At 39.9% G+C, this 20,854-nt stretch overlaps 1 protein-coding gene across 2 annotated transcripts in view; it reads right to left on the bottom strand.

The window, feature by feature from the left end:
* Positions 1–1,315: 1,315 nt before the first annotated feature.
* The window catches only part of GRID2 (glutamate ionotropic receptor delta type subunit 2), a 712,351-nt gene continuing 692,812 nt past the window's right edge, over positions 1,316–20,854 (bottom strand). The window contains exons 15-16 of one of the 2 annotated variants that reach the window (XM_071555860.1): positions 8,116–8,356; positions 1,316–3,970 (exon numbers count right to left, since the gene is read on the bottom strand). In XM_071555860.1, coding sequence (XP_071411961.1) covers positions 3,548–3,970; positions 8,116–8,356 — 664 coding nt within the window. In that variant the 3' untranslated portion in view covers positions 1,316–3,547. Of the gene's footprint in view, positions 3,971–6,729; positions 6,942–8,115; positions 8,357–20,854 lie in introns of those variants that run through there. The other variant, XM_071555861.1, reaches the window with a different exon arrangement.

Below are 20,854 nucleotides of genomic sequence, written 5' to 3'. Positions count from 1 at the left end.
CAGAGAATACATATCTTGTATCTGTAAAACCACCTAGCTCTAGAGGTGTCTGTGAGCATAAGTGACAGGGACAATGCCTTTGTTTAAGTGAATGGCTTATGATACCAGCAACACAATGCTTTCCAAAGGGTTATGGTTACTTGACAGGCCAGCAATAGCCCAAAACTAGGACCCTGATCATGCAAGCATCCTTGTGGCTAAGGGAACTCCTCTAGACACACTGTAAGGAGCATAAGGGCTTGTAGGGTCAGTGCATCTGTTTGCCATAGCTCTGCCTCATAGAAAGTAAGTAGACCTTGTCTCTTGGCTGATTTTTTATGAAATAACAAAAGTAGCCTGATTATAAAAGCTTCTAGCACCCTGTTGGTAGGCTTTTAGTGCCCACTGACTTAAAAGCCTATTGGCATTATTACATAGTCATCTTTAAATTGTAACTTCAAGCCACTTTCAATAATCTAACTTCCTTTAGATTTTTAAGTTATCTGTATTCAGATTTTTTTAAATGTAGCAATGAATTGACGACTCCTTTCAATGTATTTTTGAAATTATAAAATGAAACACCCTGAATGCCTGTTAAGCTTAACAGAAAATTGTAAGAGGTCAAAAATACTATTTAAGTGAATAAAATACACTCAGTGTAAAAAGCCAGCAGACCAAGTTTGGATGCTGCCAGTTAAATTGTCATGGCTGATGTTATTGATGTACATTCTGCACAGCTTGCAGGTCATTAAGTTTAACATGTTAATGAAACTTAAAAATTGAGAAAGACATCATGAATGAATATAAGGGCTACATTCTCTGACACTAAAACCTTCGTTTAAGAAGTATATGTCCAGTATCAGAGCAAACTAACCTCTGTGCAAATAAAGATGGCAGAATGTGATTCTATAAAAATAAAGGCCACATTCTAAGAAAATTCCTACATTACACTAAAACAGATGAAGGTGAGATGCAGTATTTCTACAAATCATGTCCCATACATGTCAGTGCTAATGAGCTCTAAAGACATTGTCCAAAATCCTGTTCACAAATGTTTTCTGAAGCCTATGTCTCACACTGATAAACATAGTAAACCTTGGTGATTTTCATGGATGCTCTTCACTGAGGTGACTCACAGCAGCCGGGTGAGCTCATCCCATGTCCATGGGCTTAAATGCCCTTCAGTAACAGTGCAGCAAAACCATTTATGAGTGAACACTGCCATAGGCTGAAGACCTTTCAGCACTCAGCAACTGAACAGGAAGAAACACAAGTTTAGAAAACAATTTTATTAGACAAATTATTTAGACAAATTATACACAGAAAGCTCTGCCACTTGTAACTGAGGCTTCCAAAAAGTGTTTTGTGTATCTGTATAATAGGCAACACATCAAAATAGGCCTATTTTAAATATCATACATGGTTAACAGGTTTTTTTAATAGCTAAAATCACTGCAACATCTGGTATATCCCTACGTAGCTTGTTGGAAAGAAATTTTCTTTTTGTTTTTCCTCTTTTTTTTTTTTTTTTTTTTTTTTTTTTTTTTACTCAGAAGTGTGGATGACTTCATGAATGTTACAAGGGGGAAGCAAGTTGTGCATGCTTTTAGACACTTGCTACCCTGGAAACAAAATGGCCTTTTGCACGATTAGAATTCGTTCTGCCTTACACAGTAGACAATATTTGAAGATTTAGTACAAAAAACAGTGACAGTACAAGATGCTCCCCCAGAACAGAATTAGCATCAAAATAGAATAGATCTGAAGAATATACCTTTTAATTTATCCTAAAGCAAATCACATAGGCTGATTCCTATTAATCCTAGCCAAAGAATGAGTTAGATTAAAATAAGTGTATGGTTGCGCTAAAAAGAAAACCAAACCAAAAAACTCACAGGATAAACTGCTTGCTTTATACTTAACTGCATTTTTAGTTTTAAGGATTACAAATTGAAAGCTCTTCCTATGTTTCTAACAGGTAACTGTTACTTAAAAAAGCTGGTGCCAAAGTGGGCACTGGTTTTGCTCTCACTGCTGTTCTTTTTCTTACTCTATACAGTTGGCACTAATGTAAAAAATACATAGCTCCTCTAAATCTAACTTAATATAGAAAGGGTTAAAATGAGCGCCTGTTCATATTTCTTTTCCTTAGAACAATATGTGATTATAATTAAGGCCACATCTGTATATCTCGAGGGCTTTCATTTTTTCTCTGCTAACACCATTATTGTATTGATCAACTGTGCTGACTTGGAAAAGGATTTATTAACCTTTGATCTATGTTTAACTTCTCTAGAGCTATATTAGTTGTTCATGAACATTGTATACCTAAGAGAGATCCATTTGTCTAATTAATTAAAAGGAAAATTATCAAGATTAGCCTTATAGAATGCTCAATAGCCAATGCAAAACCTAACCAAAGGAGTTACATCTAGGTAGAAATGTTAAATTGGCCCAGATGTTCTAATAAAAAAGTATAAAATATGCTCTGTCGCCAAACGATGCAAGTCAGAAAAACGTTAAAGCAACCTGTCTTTTCTAAATGAAAAGACACCCTGCACTGTACATCTCTCCTGTATACAACACATTTTTACTAAAGCTTTATTAAATGAATCGCAATAGCAACGGCTGCCATTTTATAGCTATATATACATGTATATATATATACACATACCTGCGTGTATATATGTATATATATATATGTATGAGATACTGATTTATTTAACACAACAGAGGCTTCGGCCATATGATACAGTTTTCTGTACATAAGAAAAACTTTTAACACTGTACAATCACATAAAGGTCATATGCACTGTTGCAGTGCAAAAGTAGATTTAACTGTAGTCTTTACTGGCATAGTAATGGCTTTTTGTAATCCTACAAAATTGCATTCATGTATTATGGGGCCTGAATTATCTTTTAACTTCATTTGTTTTCCTTTCTTTTTTTTCCCCCTTTTTTACTTTTGCCATTTTTTTAAATTTTTCCATTTTTTTAAACTGCAGGGTTTGCCTTTGGTCCACAGTTAAAAGGACACACAGCAGTGGAGCGCTGACTGGATGCAGCAGAGTACATGAAAAATACTTAAGTTATTGCAATTATAGTAAAAAAAGGCGGTGGGGGAGGAGGAGCAAATGCCCTTCTGTAAAGTAATCCTCAGGGTTTTTCTATGCATGAATCGCTGCATGTTTTCCTATATTTAAAGTATATGAAAAGCCTGAAGTAACAAAAAACTAACATGATGATAAACCAAAGAATAAGTGATTCAAGTAGTAAAGAGAATATGGGGAGACAGAAGAGATCAGACTGAGAAAGCAAAGAAGGGGAGGAGGAAGAGTTGCTACTGACAATTCGGATTCTTAAATAAAATAAAGGAAAAAAAAACCCCTCAAAACCCCAAACAGAAAATAACCCCCCAAAAGAATAAAAAGCCCCCAAACCACAACCCTCAAAACCAAAAAATAAGGAAAAGAAGTAAGGTTACATCCATGTTAGTCCCGCAATATTACAGCTGCTCCTTGCAAAGGGAGTCCTAAATAAGAAACAGTGAAGAAACTTGATCTGATGCTCAGATGGAGGTGCCTCGGTCTGGGTCACTACCAATATTCAGGCCCAGAGTAGGAGTTGGTTGGTAAGGGATAGATGACATTGTTTTGATGGGGCTTCTGAAAAAGCCACCGTTGGGTGCCCTGTGCCTGAAAGGGCCAGTTCGGTGCTCGGGCACACTGCCGAAGGAGAAACCCGAAGCAGCTTTAGCAGACAGCGTGCGGCTCAGAGTCTGGATCTGTTCTGGTATGAAGGTGGTTGTGGTGATGTGAGTGTTTCTGAAGTCACTGATTTGCTCCAGTGCCTGACGTGTGGGTAAAGTGTCAATGTCCAATGGGGTCAAGTCAATCGAGGAGGTGGAGAACTGTTTATGGGGACTGTCATCATCTGTGCAGAGGCTGTTCACGCGCCTGTGGAGGTGCTCCAGGTCAATCTCCTTGTCGTCCTGGGGAATAAGAAAAACAAGAGGCACCACTCACCACTGCCATTTGTGCTGGGTTGAAGTTTCACAGGGTGATCAGAACTGCTAGGGAAGCACAATGCACAATTAACTAGAGCTGACTGTTGGATGACGGGGTCTCTGAATGTCACCAGCAGACACCCCCATTGCTTGAAGCCAGGTGAGTGAAGCCAAACAGAGGCAGACCCTTACACCACAGCTACCTTCAAACCCTGAATCCAAACAAAAAACCTCAAAGCACCACTGGTAGATTTACAGGAAAAGCCAGGCTTGGAGCTAGGTGGGTTAGTTAACAACAGCTGAATAACAGTAAACTGCATAATCTCAAATGCCTGGAACAATGCCAATTCTTCAGCTCTGCAAGAACTAAATTTGGATATCAACACGGGAGGCTCTGAGGGATCAGGTTGCCATTCTGTCATCCTCTCAGGGTTTAAGGAAGGGCTAGAAACATCTCAGGTTCCTTTTTGCCTTTATAATGTAAATTGTGGTATAGAAAAGCTGAACATACAGAGAAAAAAACCAAGCGCTGGTGACTCATTGACATCACAGAGAAAGGAGTGCACCAGGCTATTTTCAATTACAATGCCAACAGAGGGATTAATTATCTTCTTACCTACAAAGTAGCAATTCCATCTACTCTGATGGAATTATTCTTTTGTGGGTGAGAAGGTGGCTTGATGTATTTATTATAATATATCATCACTCCTCTTACCTCTGTCTCTTTTCCTTCTTAAATCTCTCCTCCCAGAGAACTCAATTAAACAGGTTTGTTTGTTATTATTCAAAATTTAAATGCAAAGAATTTAAAAAAGAGGAGGAAATCCTAGGTGACCCAATGAATCACCTGTATTGTACATACATATTTCTACTGAACTGCAAAGCTTAATTCAAAGCAGCATTAAGTACACACGTACAAGGGTATTCCCTCAGTCTAGGTAGTGCAGCTCATTCAGAACAAAAATCAATTTTAACTAACCTTAAAATTTACCTTAATATCTGTGAAATTTACTGGCTCTTCCAGGCCACTAGAAATATCTCACACTCTAGGACCTCATAGAGGATAATTAGGCAGCCGATAGATGTGCACTGATGACTTCCAGCCTTGATTACTGAAATTCAATGACTGGCTTGATCCAGAGCTCCCTGAATCAATGGCAAAACTCCTAGAATACCGAATGGGCTTGAGATCCCTCCTTTGTCTAGGAATGAAGTCAAACATTCTGAAAAAGTCCACACCTAGAACAGACTGCAGGAGTTCATCTACTTAGCAAAATGGATCACTGAACATTTGCACTGGTACCACGCTGAACACAGAGCCCAACTGGAAGGAGACTGAGAGGCCAGCTCCCCTCCAGGGTTTTACCCTCCAGGGGCAGGGACAGGGAGACAAACCAGGGGAAAAGGGTCAGGGAACAGGGCATCAGGGATCTCCCAGAGACTGGATGATCACTGACTACAGAGGCTTTGGTTTGACCTCATCACGGGAAGAAAAAATGCAGTGCTCATTTCTCAGACTTAGGTTTCTGTCTATAGTTTATTCACATGTGACATAGACATGGATGCACATAACAACCACACAGGTGACATCAAATCCAAACGCATTCACCAAACGCTCTCTTCTAAAAAATTTGGAGCTGCATATGAATGCAGTAGAACTGGTGCCACATCAGAAGCTAAAGAAATATACAGAGGCTCCATTAGCATGTGCAAGTCATGACTATGTCTCTGAGGGACAGTTCTAAACATTTTTTCTTTTCTTATTTTCTTTCTTTTTTTTTTTTTGGCTTGTTTGGAGTTTGTTTGTTTTTAATTTTGAAAAAAACATGCAATCACTTCGTAATTAAAAATACCAATTGGGAAAAGATTGGAATTTTGTAATTTCTGAGCCTCTATAAGTTACTCAAAGAGTCCTCTTTCTTTTACAGAGATGCATTTGGGGCTAGGGTCAGACCAGTGAAAATATAAAAGCAGTGATATTCTCCCATGCTTAGCCCACAACCCAATCTCCACCCAACTGATACACCAAAATGAGACCCACTCACAGTAAGATTGTGCATATCTCCATAATATGATCTTTCCTCTTCTCTCTTGTGTGATCAGTAGTGAAATATTCAGCAGTTTTCACATTTAAATTATCATCAGGCTTCAGAGTCAACATCCCATTGAGATTACTGGGGCGGTTCATACTTCTCTCAGAGCTACTGTTTAAGGCTGTCTGCAGACTCAGGCAGACATCATTGAATGGATTACTTCTGGTACGTGACCGAAATGTTATCTTCACAACCATAAGACATTTTTTTTTCAGTATAAATGCTTGCATTCTGGAGCACAAGATGGCAGCCACCAGGAAAAAGGGTTGGCTTGCTGACCACAAACTGGCCCAATCTGACCCCCGACTCTGGACTAGTGGCCTGGAAGAGCCAATGGATTTCATGGAAGCTAAAATGAATTTTAAGAAAGTTAGTTAAGATGTATTTCTTTGCTGAATGGCCCCCACATCCAGGATAACAGGGACATTCAGAACACATGTCCACGTTAAACTCAGTTTTGAGCCAAGCTTTTCAATTGAGTGTTGAGATGCAATTTTAAATGCTAAGCTAATGACCTTATAACAAAGATCATGGAGGCCAAATTATACCATTTGTGGAAAGTATACACTTGAATTTCTCAGCATTTGAAAAATTGAAGCAGAATAAAATATAAATAAAATTTTATACTGGTATAAAATATCTGAGTTGCCTTTTCTTTTCCTTTGTTACTGATTTTCATGTTTTGCACCAGAAAAATATGAAGCATGAAGTTCTGAAAGTTTGGGTAAACAACAATCAAGTAAATGTTAGGTTTTTAAAATAATTTACCAGTTGAAACTATATGATTTCCATTCCTGAGAAACCCAATTTAAAGACTAGAGATTCCTTTTTTTTTTTCCTTTTAATAATGGTCCGGTCCAGATCTTGAACAAAAAAAAAATCAAAACAAAAACAAAAACAAAACAAACAGAAAAAAAACCAACAAAACAAAGCTTGGGAATTAAAACAGGCAAGAAAAGATTAAACGTAATTTAACATCAGTGCCAATGCTGTCTAATTAGGTAGGGTAATTAATCCTGCCCTATTACACAGCATTAGATTAGCAGGAATAAACACAATGGAGAAACTGCAGAGAAGGCAAGACCACTGCACACAAGTTAAAAGCAATACCCCACAAGCTACACGGGTGTACCTAAGCTACTCAGACAGAAAAGCTAGATTTGATAGTGCTGCATTAAAGCTCATATTTAGGTTCAGCTTTGGGTGTTGCTGTCAATTACATTTTAATAAATATTTTTTTTTCCTAATTTGTTTTAGCATTTTGTGGAGGTAATTACTTAATTATAAAGGTGAGAACTTTGAGGTAAAGTTGCTTAAGGCTTACATGGCTGGTAAAGGGACAGGTAGACTACCCCAGGAAGGAAAGCATTACACATGCAGATGTAGAAACAAACTCATCTCAGCTGTAAAATAACATATCTCCCTGTGGCCTCTGTCCAAGATTTACTGAATCAAGTCTGTAGTAGATTTCAGAAATAGGTCTGGCCTGAACCTGAAAAATCTAATGTAGTCTTGCTTCCCTGGACTTCAGATAAAATAAAGAGAACTGAAGTTCATGGAAATCTCAAGAGGTTAACATTTCTGAAAATAGGGACAAGCTTATTCAAGGAGCTAACTAGTGATTAAAAGGGTCAACTCTGCAAACGTATTTTGAAAGACTTGGCCACTGAACTTAGGGGATATATTTTTCAAGAAGACAAGAAACCTGGTGAAAATTAGCTGTCACCAATAGGAATAATGAACTAAATATTGATGTATTAATAATGTACTATTCTACAAGTAACAGTTGTGTTTTACTCAGAATAGTTCCATATTTATACATCACCACTAGACATTCCATTGCATTTCCATTCCAAGATTTTATTTTCCAGAAATAATAGCTAAAAAGATTTTGAGAAACAGCATTTACCCTAAAAAATCAGGAAGTTAATGAAGTATCTCTGAATTTGATTTCCCACCCTCCCTAGTATTAGAAAGTCAAGGCAGCAATATTTAGGATGCATGAAAATTCCCCAGGAGAAAGGGAGGGTCTAATACCTCTTTTGATGGAACCCGGGAGCCTTTCCTTTTATTCCACCACGTTTCCAACATTGCAATGAAACAGGATAGGACAATCCCTGCGGCAAGGATGCAGAAAACACCTGCAAAACTTTTAATGTCCAGGGCACCTCCTTTCTGTTTGGTATCCACAGATGAGTAAAGATCACACTGACCATTCTTCGGCCACCATTTATGCTTCAGTATGTCCATATCACCATTCTGCTGCAGCTCCAAAATCCTGGAGGAGAAAGCAGAGAGTCAGGCGTTACAGTGGGGCAGAGGGCAGTGGCACCTAAGAGTGTGAGGATGTAATCTGACTACTTGCAATCTTCCCACGGGTCTTTGAAAACCAAGCAACTGATGAACCCAGACTGACTTAGCCAGAAAAGAAAGCTTGAACATGGGGTTGCCTGACAGACCGAGTAATATAGATATCCAGGTTCCACTCCTGCTACAGGAGAACACACACAATTCTCTCTTTTCTTCTTTCAACAACCTCAATGAAAATGCTTTACTTCATATATCATATTTTCTTAACTGGTTTTCCTTACAGAGTATGTCAATTGACTTTGTAGTGCATTAGATATTTGACAATATTCTGAATTTCATCATTGCAGAAGAAATTTCAATTAAAAAAAATAAAAATACCAAACCAAACAAAAAAACCCCAAAAAACAAAACAAAAAACCAAAACAGAACAAAAAAACCCAGAGGGAAAATAGACTTAAGATGTACCACAGGTTACATGTGCCATTATTGTAAATTGATCTTTATCAAGTTATCTACTCACTGCTTTGGAGGGAGAGAGCAAAGCCATCTTACTACAGTAAGTGATGACCTAAACTAATCATGCTGAATGGGAGAATGTGACCTGATAATAAGTGATTCCACAGGAAGGTTTTGTGCCGTGGAATTCACTGATCCTTGGACCTACATACCCAGCCCACGATCAAAGATTTACTGCGGAGTTTGCAAGGACAATGTATTTAACTAGATTTCCTGTGGGATGAGCAGTTTGAGAAATGAGAATTTTGTTTGGAAGAAGATTTTCATATTTAGTTCATTTATTTCTGAGGAGAGTGTTTTTAAAAAAAACATCCAAAAATGACTAAGTATCAGCTGGGTGCCTCTGGTTATCCAAAACAAAAAATTCAATGATTACACCTAACAAGAATAAAACAGAGGGAATGTTTTCCTTCATGTAATAAATTTGTTTTTCATTTCAGTGTTGGAAGGCAAACAATTACTTGTGCAATCATTTGACACAGCATGCAAAAAATTCCAAGAGCACACAAACCAGCAGAGGTCTGGGATGTTGCTACCAGAGACTGTACTGCACCAGAGGGAGAAGAAAAGCTATCCTACGGTCTCAGGGCTACCATATCAGCTCAATGTAGTGGCCTGCATCAACCTCAAAGAGGAGTTTGAACACACCTTGGAAGCACACGGCAACTGCTGTAGGCAGAGGTTACTCAACCTGCTTGAACAGGTAATTATGACAATGAAGTCACTTAATTTTCTATGGCACATCCAAATGCCCATATATTTATGCGGTGGTCCTCCCTGCCATCTGATCCTGTCAGATCTCGGAAGCTCAGCAGGGTCAGTTGCAGTTAGTACTTGGATAAGAGACCTCCTGGGAAATGCTGGGTGCTGCAGGTTCTAGTCCTGAGGACTTCACTGTCACTGTCCAAGCTCGCTCGGCCGTGGCAAATGGACCTTAGGACTTAAACGGTGGGGCCAGTTCTGTGCACGCTGAGCCTCACCTAAAAAATCCACTATGCAGGCTCGAAGGGCACACCCATGTGGGGAGAGCCCTGCCTAAATCTTAATTCGTGAAGCCAAGCCACACGCACCAGGAATGGGAGCCACCAGTGGCTGAAATCCCAGCACAGCTCTGGAGTGAGCTCCCAGTTCCTGTCTAGTAGTACATCTGGTGGCTGAGATTATGACCTGTTTAGCAGAGAACTGCTTGTTCATTTCTGTGCTGTACCAAAGGGAACAGTGCTTCTGAGGAACAGATCACAGGTGATGCACATGTCCCTGGAGATGCCAGAATCACCTTGTTCATGTGACTTTGTGTCTTAAAGAAGTGGGACAAATCCTGTGCAGTGCCTGCTGACAGTACATTGCTGAAGGTCCAGTCCTAGAGAAGGGCAAACAAGGTCACAGTTGCCTGGGCTATATTTGAATTCTCCCAAACCCAGTGCCAATATAGGGAAGCCTCATCCTGAACCATCCTGAGGGAGCAGGGATGTATAAAAGATGGGAGGATTCTCCATTGTGTTGCAAGAGACAGAATAGCTGTTATGAGATGTCCATTTTCAGAGAAGCTTTGGAAGTATGGAGACCACACAAAGGAGTGTTGTCATTGCTGCCTACAGCTGCCTGTTGGGAGTGTTTAGAGAAGCTGAAGCTAGACCCAGTGACAGGGATAAATGAGAAGATAAGAAAGTCTAGCTAGATAAGAGGAGAGTGGGAGAGGTCAAATGCTGAAACAGAGAATTTACAGCATCACCACCCTTGGTGATGTTCAAAGACCCACTGGGAAAGACCCAAAGTAAACCAACCTAACTGGACCTGCTTTGAGCAGAGGGCTGGACTGGAGACTAGATTACTGCTCTGCAGCTGCAAACACAGTCCATATACTGCTCTCTGTCATGGCATACAGTCCTTACAGAAAGAACTCACCATAATCCTGGTTCTCACTGCCCTAGAATTCTGTACTAGGACTTAGCTGAGTATTTTGCCCAAATATTCCAGTCTGACAGGTTAGCAGGAGCAGATAGTCAGCACATACAGAAATGCTTTATATAAATCCTTGTGGAGTAATAGCAGATTAATTTTCAATGCCTAATCCAAACACACATTTTAATATTTAGGAATTACTGTACTATCTACACAAGGCAGTAACAGAACAACATCCATGGGGTTTATTTCTTCCAGCAGTGGCTCTAATCCCTAAGCAGGGCTATTTTCTCTCTTTTATTCAGTCAGGAATAGAATGAACCATCCAAATGATTGCTCTATTTTCATTAATTAAATGATTCTTCACTTGTCAGTATAATTCCTGATTACACAAGACATCTTTTTAACAAAAGGCATTTGCATAAAAACACTGAGCTTTGGCTTGTTCCTTAAAGGAGATTTATTCCTAATTGTACTCCTGGTAATTATTGGCAATTTTCTTTATGGATGTAATATATAAGTTCAATTATTTAAAGGAAAACAGAAAAAAAGAAGCAGAAACCAGGGATAGTAATGCTATCATTACATGGAAAAACTTGGGAGGTGGAATAATAAGCCTTATAGATGAAGCCTTGTAAAACTGCAGCTTAAAACAGATGTTGAAGAATAAAATATATATCAAGATAAATGATAAAAGCAGGAATATCTAACTCTATTAACGTCACATAGAGAAAGAGGGACATCCTGCTTCTGTTAGACTTCACAAACACTCTTTCGGAATGCAACCATTTGTGGAACCAAAATAATAGTCAACATACCAAGAAAATGTAACACTTCCGACTTGTTCCTAGTTATGGGACTTGTTATTTTTGCAGCTCATTTTTCTAAACTAAAATTGTGCTTTTATGAAAACTCCAAGAAAAACACGGGGGGGGGCGGGGGGGGAGGATGGAAGGTTGCTTGCAAGCATGCCCACCGCACACGGGCACAGCTATCCCTGCGTGCTGCAGGAGTCTCCCACACGATGGCACTCTTTCCATAAAAATACGTGGTTTTGCCGCAGCTCCTGGTGGGTGCCCTGATACACTCTAATCAGATGTACCTGTTGTGTGGCAGACTAAAATCAGTTCGATTTTCAAATTTAATAAATGACTAAAGTAATATTGCATTAACCAAATGCTCTGAATGACAATGATGTTCTAATACTGTAATTCCAGCAAGTACTTCTCATTCTGTCCTGTACTTTTACAACTGAACTTTTTCCTCGAGAACCTTGGCTCCTTTGAGCCTGCTGTATCAATACACAGTAGTATTGCAACACATAAGCCAGTAGAAAGAACAGTGGAAAGTATTAAGCAGGGTGCATGAGTTCCTGCTGTTTCGAAATACCATGGTCTTAACAAGCTTACAAAAGAAGCCTATATATTGAAATAATCTGATTTGTCCAAAAACCCCATGACCTTTAAAACTTGCTTATGGATAGAGCGCAGATCTTAATATATTTTTCTTTAGCAGGCTAATGTTAGAGTAACATTTTTCAAGGCAATGACATAACTTTATTGAGCTGAAAAAAAAAATGTCTGCATGCACTCTAGCTGATTTGGCTCTGAATTCACAGTGCCAAATGATGTCTAGTGGATATAAACATAGAAAACTTCACTGCCTGTAGTTCCTAAATCTAACAGGGATGTGAATAAATCCTACTAAATCAATGGGAATAGGGCTGGATTCCACTCAGTAACTACATACTTTGCTGCTGGCAGTGAAATGTAATTACTCCTCCAAAATACCTACAGATAAACCGCCCCGCCACCAAGTAAATAGGATAGCAAGGTGTCACAAATGCTCCAAAACTGAGACTTCTGTGACAGCACTTTTTTAGATCTAATTTTATTCTGAGCTATCAGTAGTGAGCAAGAGATAGGACAAAAATGCCAGTGTATGTTCTGGGATGTCAGAGGTTACTGAATATCAGCTTCCTACACCAGGAACATGTTATTCAGCGGGATAACTTCACCATTGGCATTGATCAGGAAGGGGATATAATGGTGCTATTCTGTCTCTAGTCAGCAGATCAGGCTGCTGCAGAGAGCAGATGCCCAGAGCTGTGTAATGAATGTCCACAGCCTAAAGTGGGAGAAAAGGTAAAAAGAAAGGAAAGGAGAAAAAGGAAGGAGGGGGAGGGGAGGGGAAGGGGAGGGGAAGGGGAGGGGAAGGGGAGGGGAAGGGGAGGGGAAGGGGAGGGGAAGGGGAGGGGAAGGGGAGGGGAAGGGGAGGGGAAGGGGAGGGGAAGGGGAGGGGAAGGGGAGGGGAAGGGGAGGGGAAGGGGAGGGGAAGGGGAGGGGAAGGGGAGGGGAAGGGGAGGGGAAGGGGAGGGGAAGGGGAGGGGAAGGGGAGGGGAAGGGGAGGGGAAGGGAAGGGGAAGGGAAGGGGAAGGGAAGGGAAGGGAAGGGGAAGGGAAGGGGAAGGGAAGGGAAGGGAAGGGAAGGGAAGGGAAGGGAAGGGAAGGGAAGGGAAGGGAAGGGAAGGGAAGGGAAGGGAAGGGAAGGGAAGGGAAGGGAAGGGAAGGGAAGGGAAGGGAAGGGAAGGGAAGGGAAGGGAAGGGAAGGGAAGGGAAGGGAAGGGAAGGGAGGAAGGGAGGAAGGAAGGAAGAGAGGAAGGAAGGAAGAGAGGAAGGAAGGAAGAGAGGAAGGAAGGAAGGAAGAGAGGAAGGAAGGAAGGAAGAGAGGAAGGAAGAGAGGAAGGAAGGAAGGGAGGCAGCTCTACTTGTATACCTTGATGGGCTGTGCTTTGGTGGTCTGAGCCAAGGCCCCAGGCCTTGTGCTGGCTCCCAGGGGGCTCCTGGGAAACTCTTGTGGGTCATATTTGGGAGTACTTGGTGCTTGCAAATGGGATCAGGCAGTTACAAGACGTCGAGTAATTTCTCCAGTGGTTAGCCAAGAGTCAAATGCCTCAGGCAAAACCTCTTCACTGGAGCTTTTCTAAGAAAAATCTGGAACAAAGTAATTGCAGAATTTCGTTCTCTTCTTCAAACAAGATACAAAACTGAGCTGATATAAGTATCCCTCAGTTATCAAAGCAGACAGGTAGCAATCCACAAGCAGATTTTTTTTTTTTATTTCAGACAAGCAATTGCCTAAATCTTTCTTACTCACTGCAATAACTGGAGTGATGTCAACTCCTACTGCATCTCCCAGAGCAAGCTTTAGGTTTTGGCAAAGCAGGGCTCTCTCTTTGCAGCAGACCAGCTTTCACCAGGGCCACCTGGTAGGCTGGCTCACAGCTTTGGTGCCAGAGAGGGATGGCTGCTGCCCAGCTTGGCTTGCTGCCTTCTGACAGGGAAAGAGACAGTCCCAGACATGGGGAAGGAAATGGGAACTAAGAATGGACACAGGCAAGTAGGAGACTCCTGTGGTCCTTTTCATCTCCTCCACCAACAGTGGCACCTCATTGCCTCACTGAAACCTGACAAATTTTCATATTTTGCCCTTACCCTTCAGGCCTTGCAGGAGATACATGTTGATGCTCAAAGCCTAGATTTTTATGCTATAAATCATGTTTGCATCACATTTCAGCCAGGAAAAGGACATGTGTGAAAGTATAGGGCAGAAGTCATTGTCCTAAGGTGAAAGAAAGAGGGAAGCAGTGTCAGTGCCTGCTCCTGAGTGGACTGAGGTGACGCTAGGAGAGCTTGCAAGATGAGCCAAACACCCAGAGACAGAGAGGTCATTGCTATTCCATTCCCCCCTTTGACTACAGATCTTGATATCTGTGAGAACTTTGGGGTTTGAGGAGACGGTTTTCTGTTTTTCTGTGTGGATTTTTTTTTTGAACTAGCTTTTTAATGAGCTGCCAATCATGGGTTTCATGGGAGGAAATTTTTCGTGCCAGCCAAATGCTGCCAGATTAGATGAAGTGGTGCTCCCCCTTCACCCATTCTCACCACTTAACCCAGCAAAACTGTGCTCTTGGGTCCAGCTGCAAAGCCTGTTTTATGGCAGGGACTCCAAGCAGATTTAAACTCAGTTAGCTTGTGGCCCATGAAGGCAGGCAGGTGGTCGCCTTCTGATCTGCCCTTCAGCAATGCTTGGCACCACACTGCTGTCACCAGGAAGTCAGTGCACAGAAACAAGGACAAGTGTCTTACCTTTTAGAGAAGATAGAAGAAGAAGCAGTAGTAAAACAGAAGATGCTGTTTGGCATTAAGGATTTGCATATCAAACAATATTAAAAGAGAGAAAGCATCTGACCTTCTGTTTGCTCAGTAGCAAACCATTAGCTTCCAAAGATGCAGCACTCATGACTTGCCTTCCATAAATTAGTATCACTTTGTTCAGTTTAGTGAACTTCTTTTTACTTTAATCTTTTTGAATTTATATGGACACTCTCTCAAATACAGAAGGCTAACCTTTAATGAAACAGCACCTGCAGTAATAGGAAATGAGATATTAACTCTATGTATTATATGACTGGTGGAATTTTATAAGATTGGCTCTACAATAGTTTTGTTCAAACCACACAGCTTTGCCGAGTACACAGTAAAAATTCAGAAACCTAGATAAAGATAAAAATCAAGTTATTAAAGATCTTCTGCTTACTTTTTAGATAGAAAAATAGAAGTGAGCTTTACCGGCCTTTCAATGTGAAGAACTTTTCTGCTCAGGGGAAAGCAGCAATAAAAGTATTAGTACCTATTTATAAATCCCAAATGACTGTCTACAGACAGTCGCATAAATATCATGAGTTCATTAAGCTCGGTGCTGTTATGGTAAACACCAAATTAATTCATTATGGTGAGTCACGGTACACCGGCAACCTTATTAAAACAAAGAAATGTACTTTCAAGGTACATTGGTTCCTGTGCACTACCCATATTCCACTCCTCTTTTAGAAAATTACTTGAAAAATGACACTTACTAAGCTTTATAAAAAATTCAATACTTCATGGCCACATGAACAGCTGGGACCGAATTTTCCTCTTGCTTTCATTACTATAAGCCAAAAGCAAATGCAGGGACAGCTCGTGGCGTCTGCAGAATAGCAAAGCTCCCCTCAACTGGGACAGCTCTGTGCTCACTCTCCTCAGTTTGGAAAGGAGTCTTGGTTAACTGCCCATGCTTTCAACATTGTCTCTGAGACCCAAAGATAAGGTGTGATGCATGTGACTGCCACAGAATGGGGATAGCACTCATTCCTAAAATTACACTTTCTTCAAACTGTCCCCTACAATAATGCTTGTGCAATGCTGGAGGCAGTCAGAAATGACATTGTGGCTCTATCAGTAGACCATATGGTTACATACGTACAGCTTGAGGACTTGAGCTGCAAGTCTCAAGTAGTATGTAAGTACAACAGTAGCTCCTTTCATAACTGAAAGAATCGATAATTTCACACAAAAATCAGGAAACAGAAGTGTCAAAAGTCAACAGGATTTTCATCCTTAACTTACAGACAGCAGAACCCAACACAGAGCACATCAGCACACCTGGGAACACCAACCCTTCTGGATAGGTTGTGACAAAATTGGCATTTTTCTGAATCAGGATTCCTAGATTACCACAAAATGAAATGCTTGAAAACATTCTTTTCAACCACCACATACTTTTTAGATGTCTTCTCCCCAAAATCTCACCACACTGAACCTTTCCTCTAGTGTAATTTTTCTGCTGACCCCTGACTGAGAAGCCCTGTGGTTAATAAGCCTTGTAAATAATTGCTCTCCTGTTTAGCAAGAGAGAGAAAACAATTCATAAAGGCCCTTTAGTTTGACTTTGTTATTAGTTTTCTTTTCCAAGAGTGAGATGCAAAGAGACAGCTATTAGGCTCATAACTATTTCACCTAGAGTATTCTCAGATTTTTTGAACACAAAGCAATAAATCAAACACTGAATGTTTTCATTAAGAAAACATCAAAATTAAATACTAAAATATTTGTCTTTTGAGGACTTGCTTTTTAGTTAGATCATAAGGAATTACTTTAACTAATTTGTTTAGACCATCTGCTGATGTTCTGTCAGAAGGATAAATAAACCAGTTCACTGAACGTGACGTAGCACTGAATAAACCCACAAGCCAAGTCTTCGGCTGAGAAGCAATTACACTAGAAAACAAATTATTAACATAATTAGTCTTAAGACTTATGGTAACTAGTGAACTTCAATTTTTATATATTATATATGTTTATGCTACCTTTAAAAATCAAGCACGTATTATAGCTATGACAATATGGTATTTGCTAATATCAAAATTGGACCCTAGTGAGTTGAACAGGCAGAATGAAAGCAAGCTGAAGAGACCTAAGAGAGGTGAAAAGAAAAAGACAGAAAGTCCCACAGAGACCCAGAGCATATCTGCAGTCAGAAAGGCAACACTTTGGGTGGTCTTTGAAAATGTCAGCATTGTCCTTAAGCACACTGTGATATTTGGGTTATCAGGGTGCAGGAAAACATCTTTCCTTTTAGTGTAAGAACCTGGAAATGATCATCTTTGCTTGGAGTCATGCTTTGGGCAGTGCAAAGCCTTGTTCTGTACAAACTACCTACATCCCCATTTTGAAAGACAGAAGACAGATTAGTTACGTTAAGTCCTGTTAACTGACAGTCTAGCACATCTCTTTTTTAAAGTACGACATCTAGCTGACACTTGCATATTTGACATTTATTTGCTATGTAACTAAGCAAAAAATGACAAAATACATTTTGTTATGATCATTCTCTCAAAATATATAGCTGATGATTCATGTTTTCCATTGTTTGCACAATGGGTTGGGGTTTTTTTAAGCCCTTAAAAATTAAAAACAAAACCTTCAAAATTTTCTTTTTGATAGTGTTTAAATGCACGATTTACATAGCTTTCTTTAAATATTATTATTTGGATTATAAAGACCTCAAATCAATAGCTTAAAGCTATCTCCAAGGTGAACAGAGTTGTTGATAGAATAGGAGAAGCTAGACAGATAAATAGAGAGTCTGAAGATCAAATCACAGTAATACTCTTTGTGTCTGAAATTTGACATTTAAAAATATCTCAAATGCTTTTATCTTCTTGGTACTTGGTTACAGTAGCGAAAGCTTCCCAGATTCATTTCCATCCAGGGTTTTAAACACATTGAGGTTTGAAACCAGTACTTTTGTACATGAACCCTGTGATAACCAACCTTATAGATTAACATTATACTGAGGAGAGCTCTCTCCAGACAATCCATTGGACAATGAAAATGAAAATTTTTAGGATTATTGTAAAGGATATATTATTGCTTCAAAATTTAATTACTTCAATTTGTTCTTCCAAGCAAAAGCATTTCATAGAGGAACCATCCCAGAGACAACCCCAAAATATAAACTTCCTTTAAAGTCTATATCAAATCATACTAATGAACACTCTTCAAATACACACAGCAGTATAGTGGGTATCTGGGGAAGCCTAAGGAATAGCCACAATTCTGTCTAGAAAATTATGACTCCTTGCCAGATTTACTGGAGACATTGAAGAGTGGATTAGACCACACATAAAAAAAATATTTCTTATTTCACACCTTGAGGTTTGAGGAATTCTGCCCCTGCTGTTGAGGCTAAACTTGTGTCAAATCACATTTCTGAGACAAGCCTGGCCCAAGTTACAAACAGATCTGCCTGAGGTAGGTGCCCTGGAAATATTGCCTAGGGCACCTCAGCTGGTCTGGGGCTTGTTTTGCCTATTTCCCCTTCCCATGCACATCAGGTACACCTTCCTCAAGGACATGAGAACATAAATTTCTCTACCTTGGTGAGCAATCAGATTTTTTAATGTCCCCCAAAGAAGGGTTTTAGCCTCTCTTGAAAGAAAATGATAAAAGACAAAGTAGTACAACTTTGCAAGCAGGAAGCTGTCTTGCCACTGTGCTATGGTCAATGTGTGCGCAGCATTAACTGATGCGCTGTGTTGCTGCTGCCTTCTGTAACCGTGTGGCTCTTATGTATGGGGAGATAAGGTAGAAATTGGTGTAGTTGCTCTTCTTCATCAGACTTATTTTCAATAACATATTGGTCCTCCAGACTGCCACCTCTGTTATGCAGGTTTTATGCCAATGGGAGAATTTACTGGCAATCAAAGTACATTCTCATGCTCTTGCAGGGCCACCAGCAATGCAGAGAGATGAAGAAGCCTGGCACAGAAACCCTTCTAAGCTACTAGTGGTTACAAAAGTTAATAATTGATGGTTTATTGCCTACCTTCCACTGCAGTGTGTGTCCTGGGGGCTGCAGTCTACTTTGCACGATAGGAGTCAGGGCTTTACGTAGCATGGTGTTTACTTGAAGGATAACACTACCTGAGATTTCCATGTTATGAAGAAGTGTCTTGATAAGGACCAAGTGCCATTAAATTTGGATAAGAATATGCAGGAGGACTGTTTATTCTGTTAATAAAGGCATCTCACTGGTAATGTGGCAGTTTTTCAAGAGGCTGTATTCTTCTCTCAAGAACTTTGCCTAATCAGGTCCTCTGGTCCCTTCTGCATTGCAATAAGAAAGGACTATCTGTACCTGTTCATGTGTGAAATGTTTTGGTTTTTTTCCCTCTGGATTTTAGTGCTTTAGGCAGAACAACCTAGACCTACCATTACTTTTCCTGCTGGAGGAAGCAGAGCAGAAAGGAACTGGCAAGAGGATCTGAAGTTTTGCACTTCTTTTCATGCAATTTTCCCCCTAAAATATAGGCCCATAATATTCACAAAAGCTTGAGGGACTGTCTGTTCTGTGCAAAAAAGCTTGTTAGAAAAAAATATGCAAGCATGCAAAGCTACTAGTTCTTCTGTCAGAAATTTCAGTTCAGGCAGAAGCAGGAGGAAATAACTACTTTTCTTTGTAACTGATCTATCCAGATCAAACTGAGTCTTTACCATAAAATAGAATACTATTAAATTGTTGCCACCTGCATGAACACATCCCTCTAATGACCTTTATTTCTAATATTTCGTATTGGACCATCCAATGGTTAGATTCATCAGCAAAGATACAGAAGCATGTTAGAAACAATGTAACCAGGAAAAGTTTCAAAGGGTAATCTTAATTCTTAAATTGAATGTTAAAAAAGAAAAAAAAATCAGCTTCCTGACAAAGCAATAGTACAATCTAAGTTTTTTTTTTTAATTTAGAATGGTTTTAAAGCATTTGATACTATGCCAAATAGTGATTTCCATTATGAACTCTGTCTTTCACTGTGTACTTTGATTATCAACGTCTACATAGTTAAACCAATTAAGTATCTTACATTCTACTGTTAAAAGTAAGCAAGAGTTCTGTATTTTGTTTTTCAGTCTTGGAACCCCTAATTGCTTCTCCGTATTTGGGGATTTTCTACGTTTTTAGAGGTATGAACTTTCCCCCTTGTAGTGGGTCTGGCTGTGCCGGAATTTATTTTCCCATAGTAACCCTTATAGTGCACCAATCTATTGATAACTGGCCAGAACTTTATATTCTGTTCAGCTCAGGAGAACAGGAGAAAGGAAACATAAACTTGCATGGCAACGACAGCACACATCATTTGTATCCTAAAAGTGTTTTACAGCTTGACCAATGAAATCTTCAATTACAGCAGATGCCTTGGAGAAAAAATCTTTCATAGTCAGCCAGACCAGATAATGAGCTCACTTGCCCTCTATTACTGTACCTACTGTCGCTTCTTTTATAAAATTATTTATCTTACTTGCAGTTTTGCATTTTCTACCATGCAAACCTCAGAGGAGGAATCTTGGGAGCAAATAAATGAACCTTTCCCTCCTTCTCCCTTTACTCCCACTCCACTAGACACAGCTCATGAAGCAGCTTCCCACAGGGGTCACTGAGCTGGGCTTGCTCATTGTCTCATGACACCATGCCACAGCTGACTGGCACAGTTCGCTACTACTGACTGACAGAAGGCAATGCCAGGATTTGCTGTGTAACATTAAAAACACATCCCATCGTTTTCCTGTGCATTGTGCCAGATGAACTGTGGTTGAAAGAAATAACCCCAGAAATAAAATGCAACAAACTCCCAGGTGCTATTCTATCATCTTCCCTCTGCAGAA

The sequence above is a fragment of the Pithys albifrons genome, chromosome 5, assembly GCF_047495875.1.
Source record: "Pithys albifrons albifrons isolate INPA30051 chromosome 5, PitAlb_v1, whole genome shotgun sequence".
NCBI classification, from domain to species: Eukaryota; Metazoa; Chordata; class Aves; order Passeriformes; family Thamnophilidae; genus Pithys; species Pithys albifrons.
Note: the sequence above shows the minus strand (reverse complement) of the source record. Positions and strands in the feature narration are given on the sequence as shown.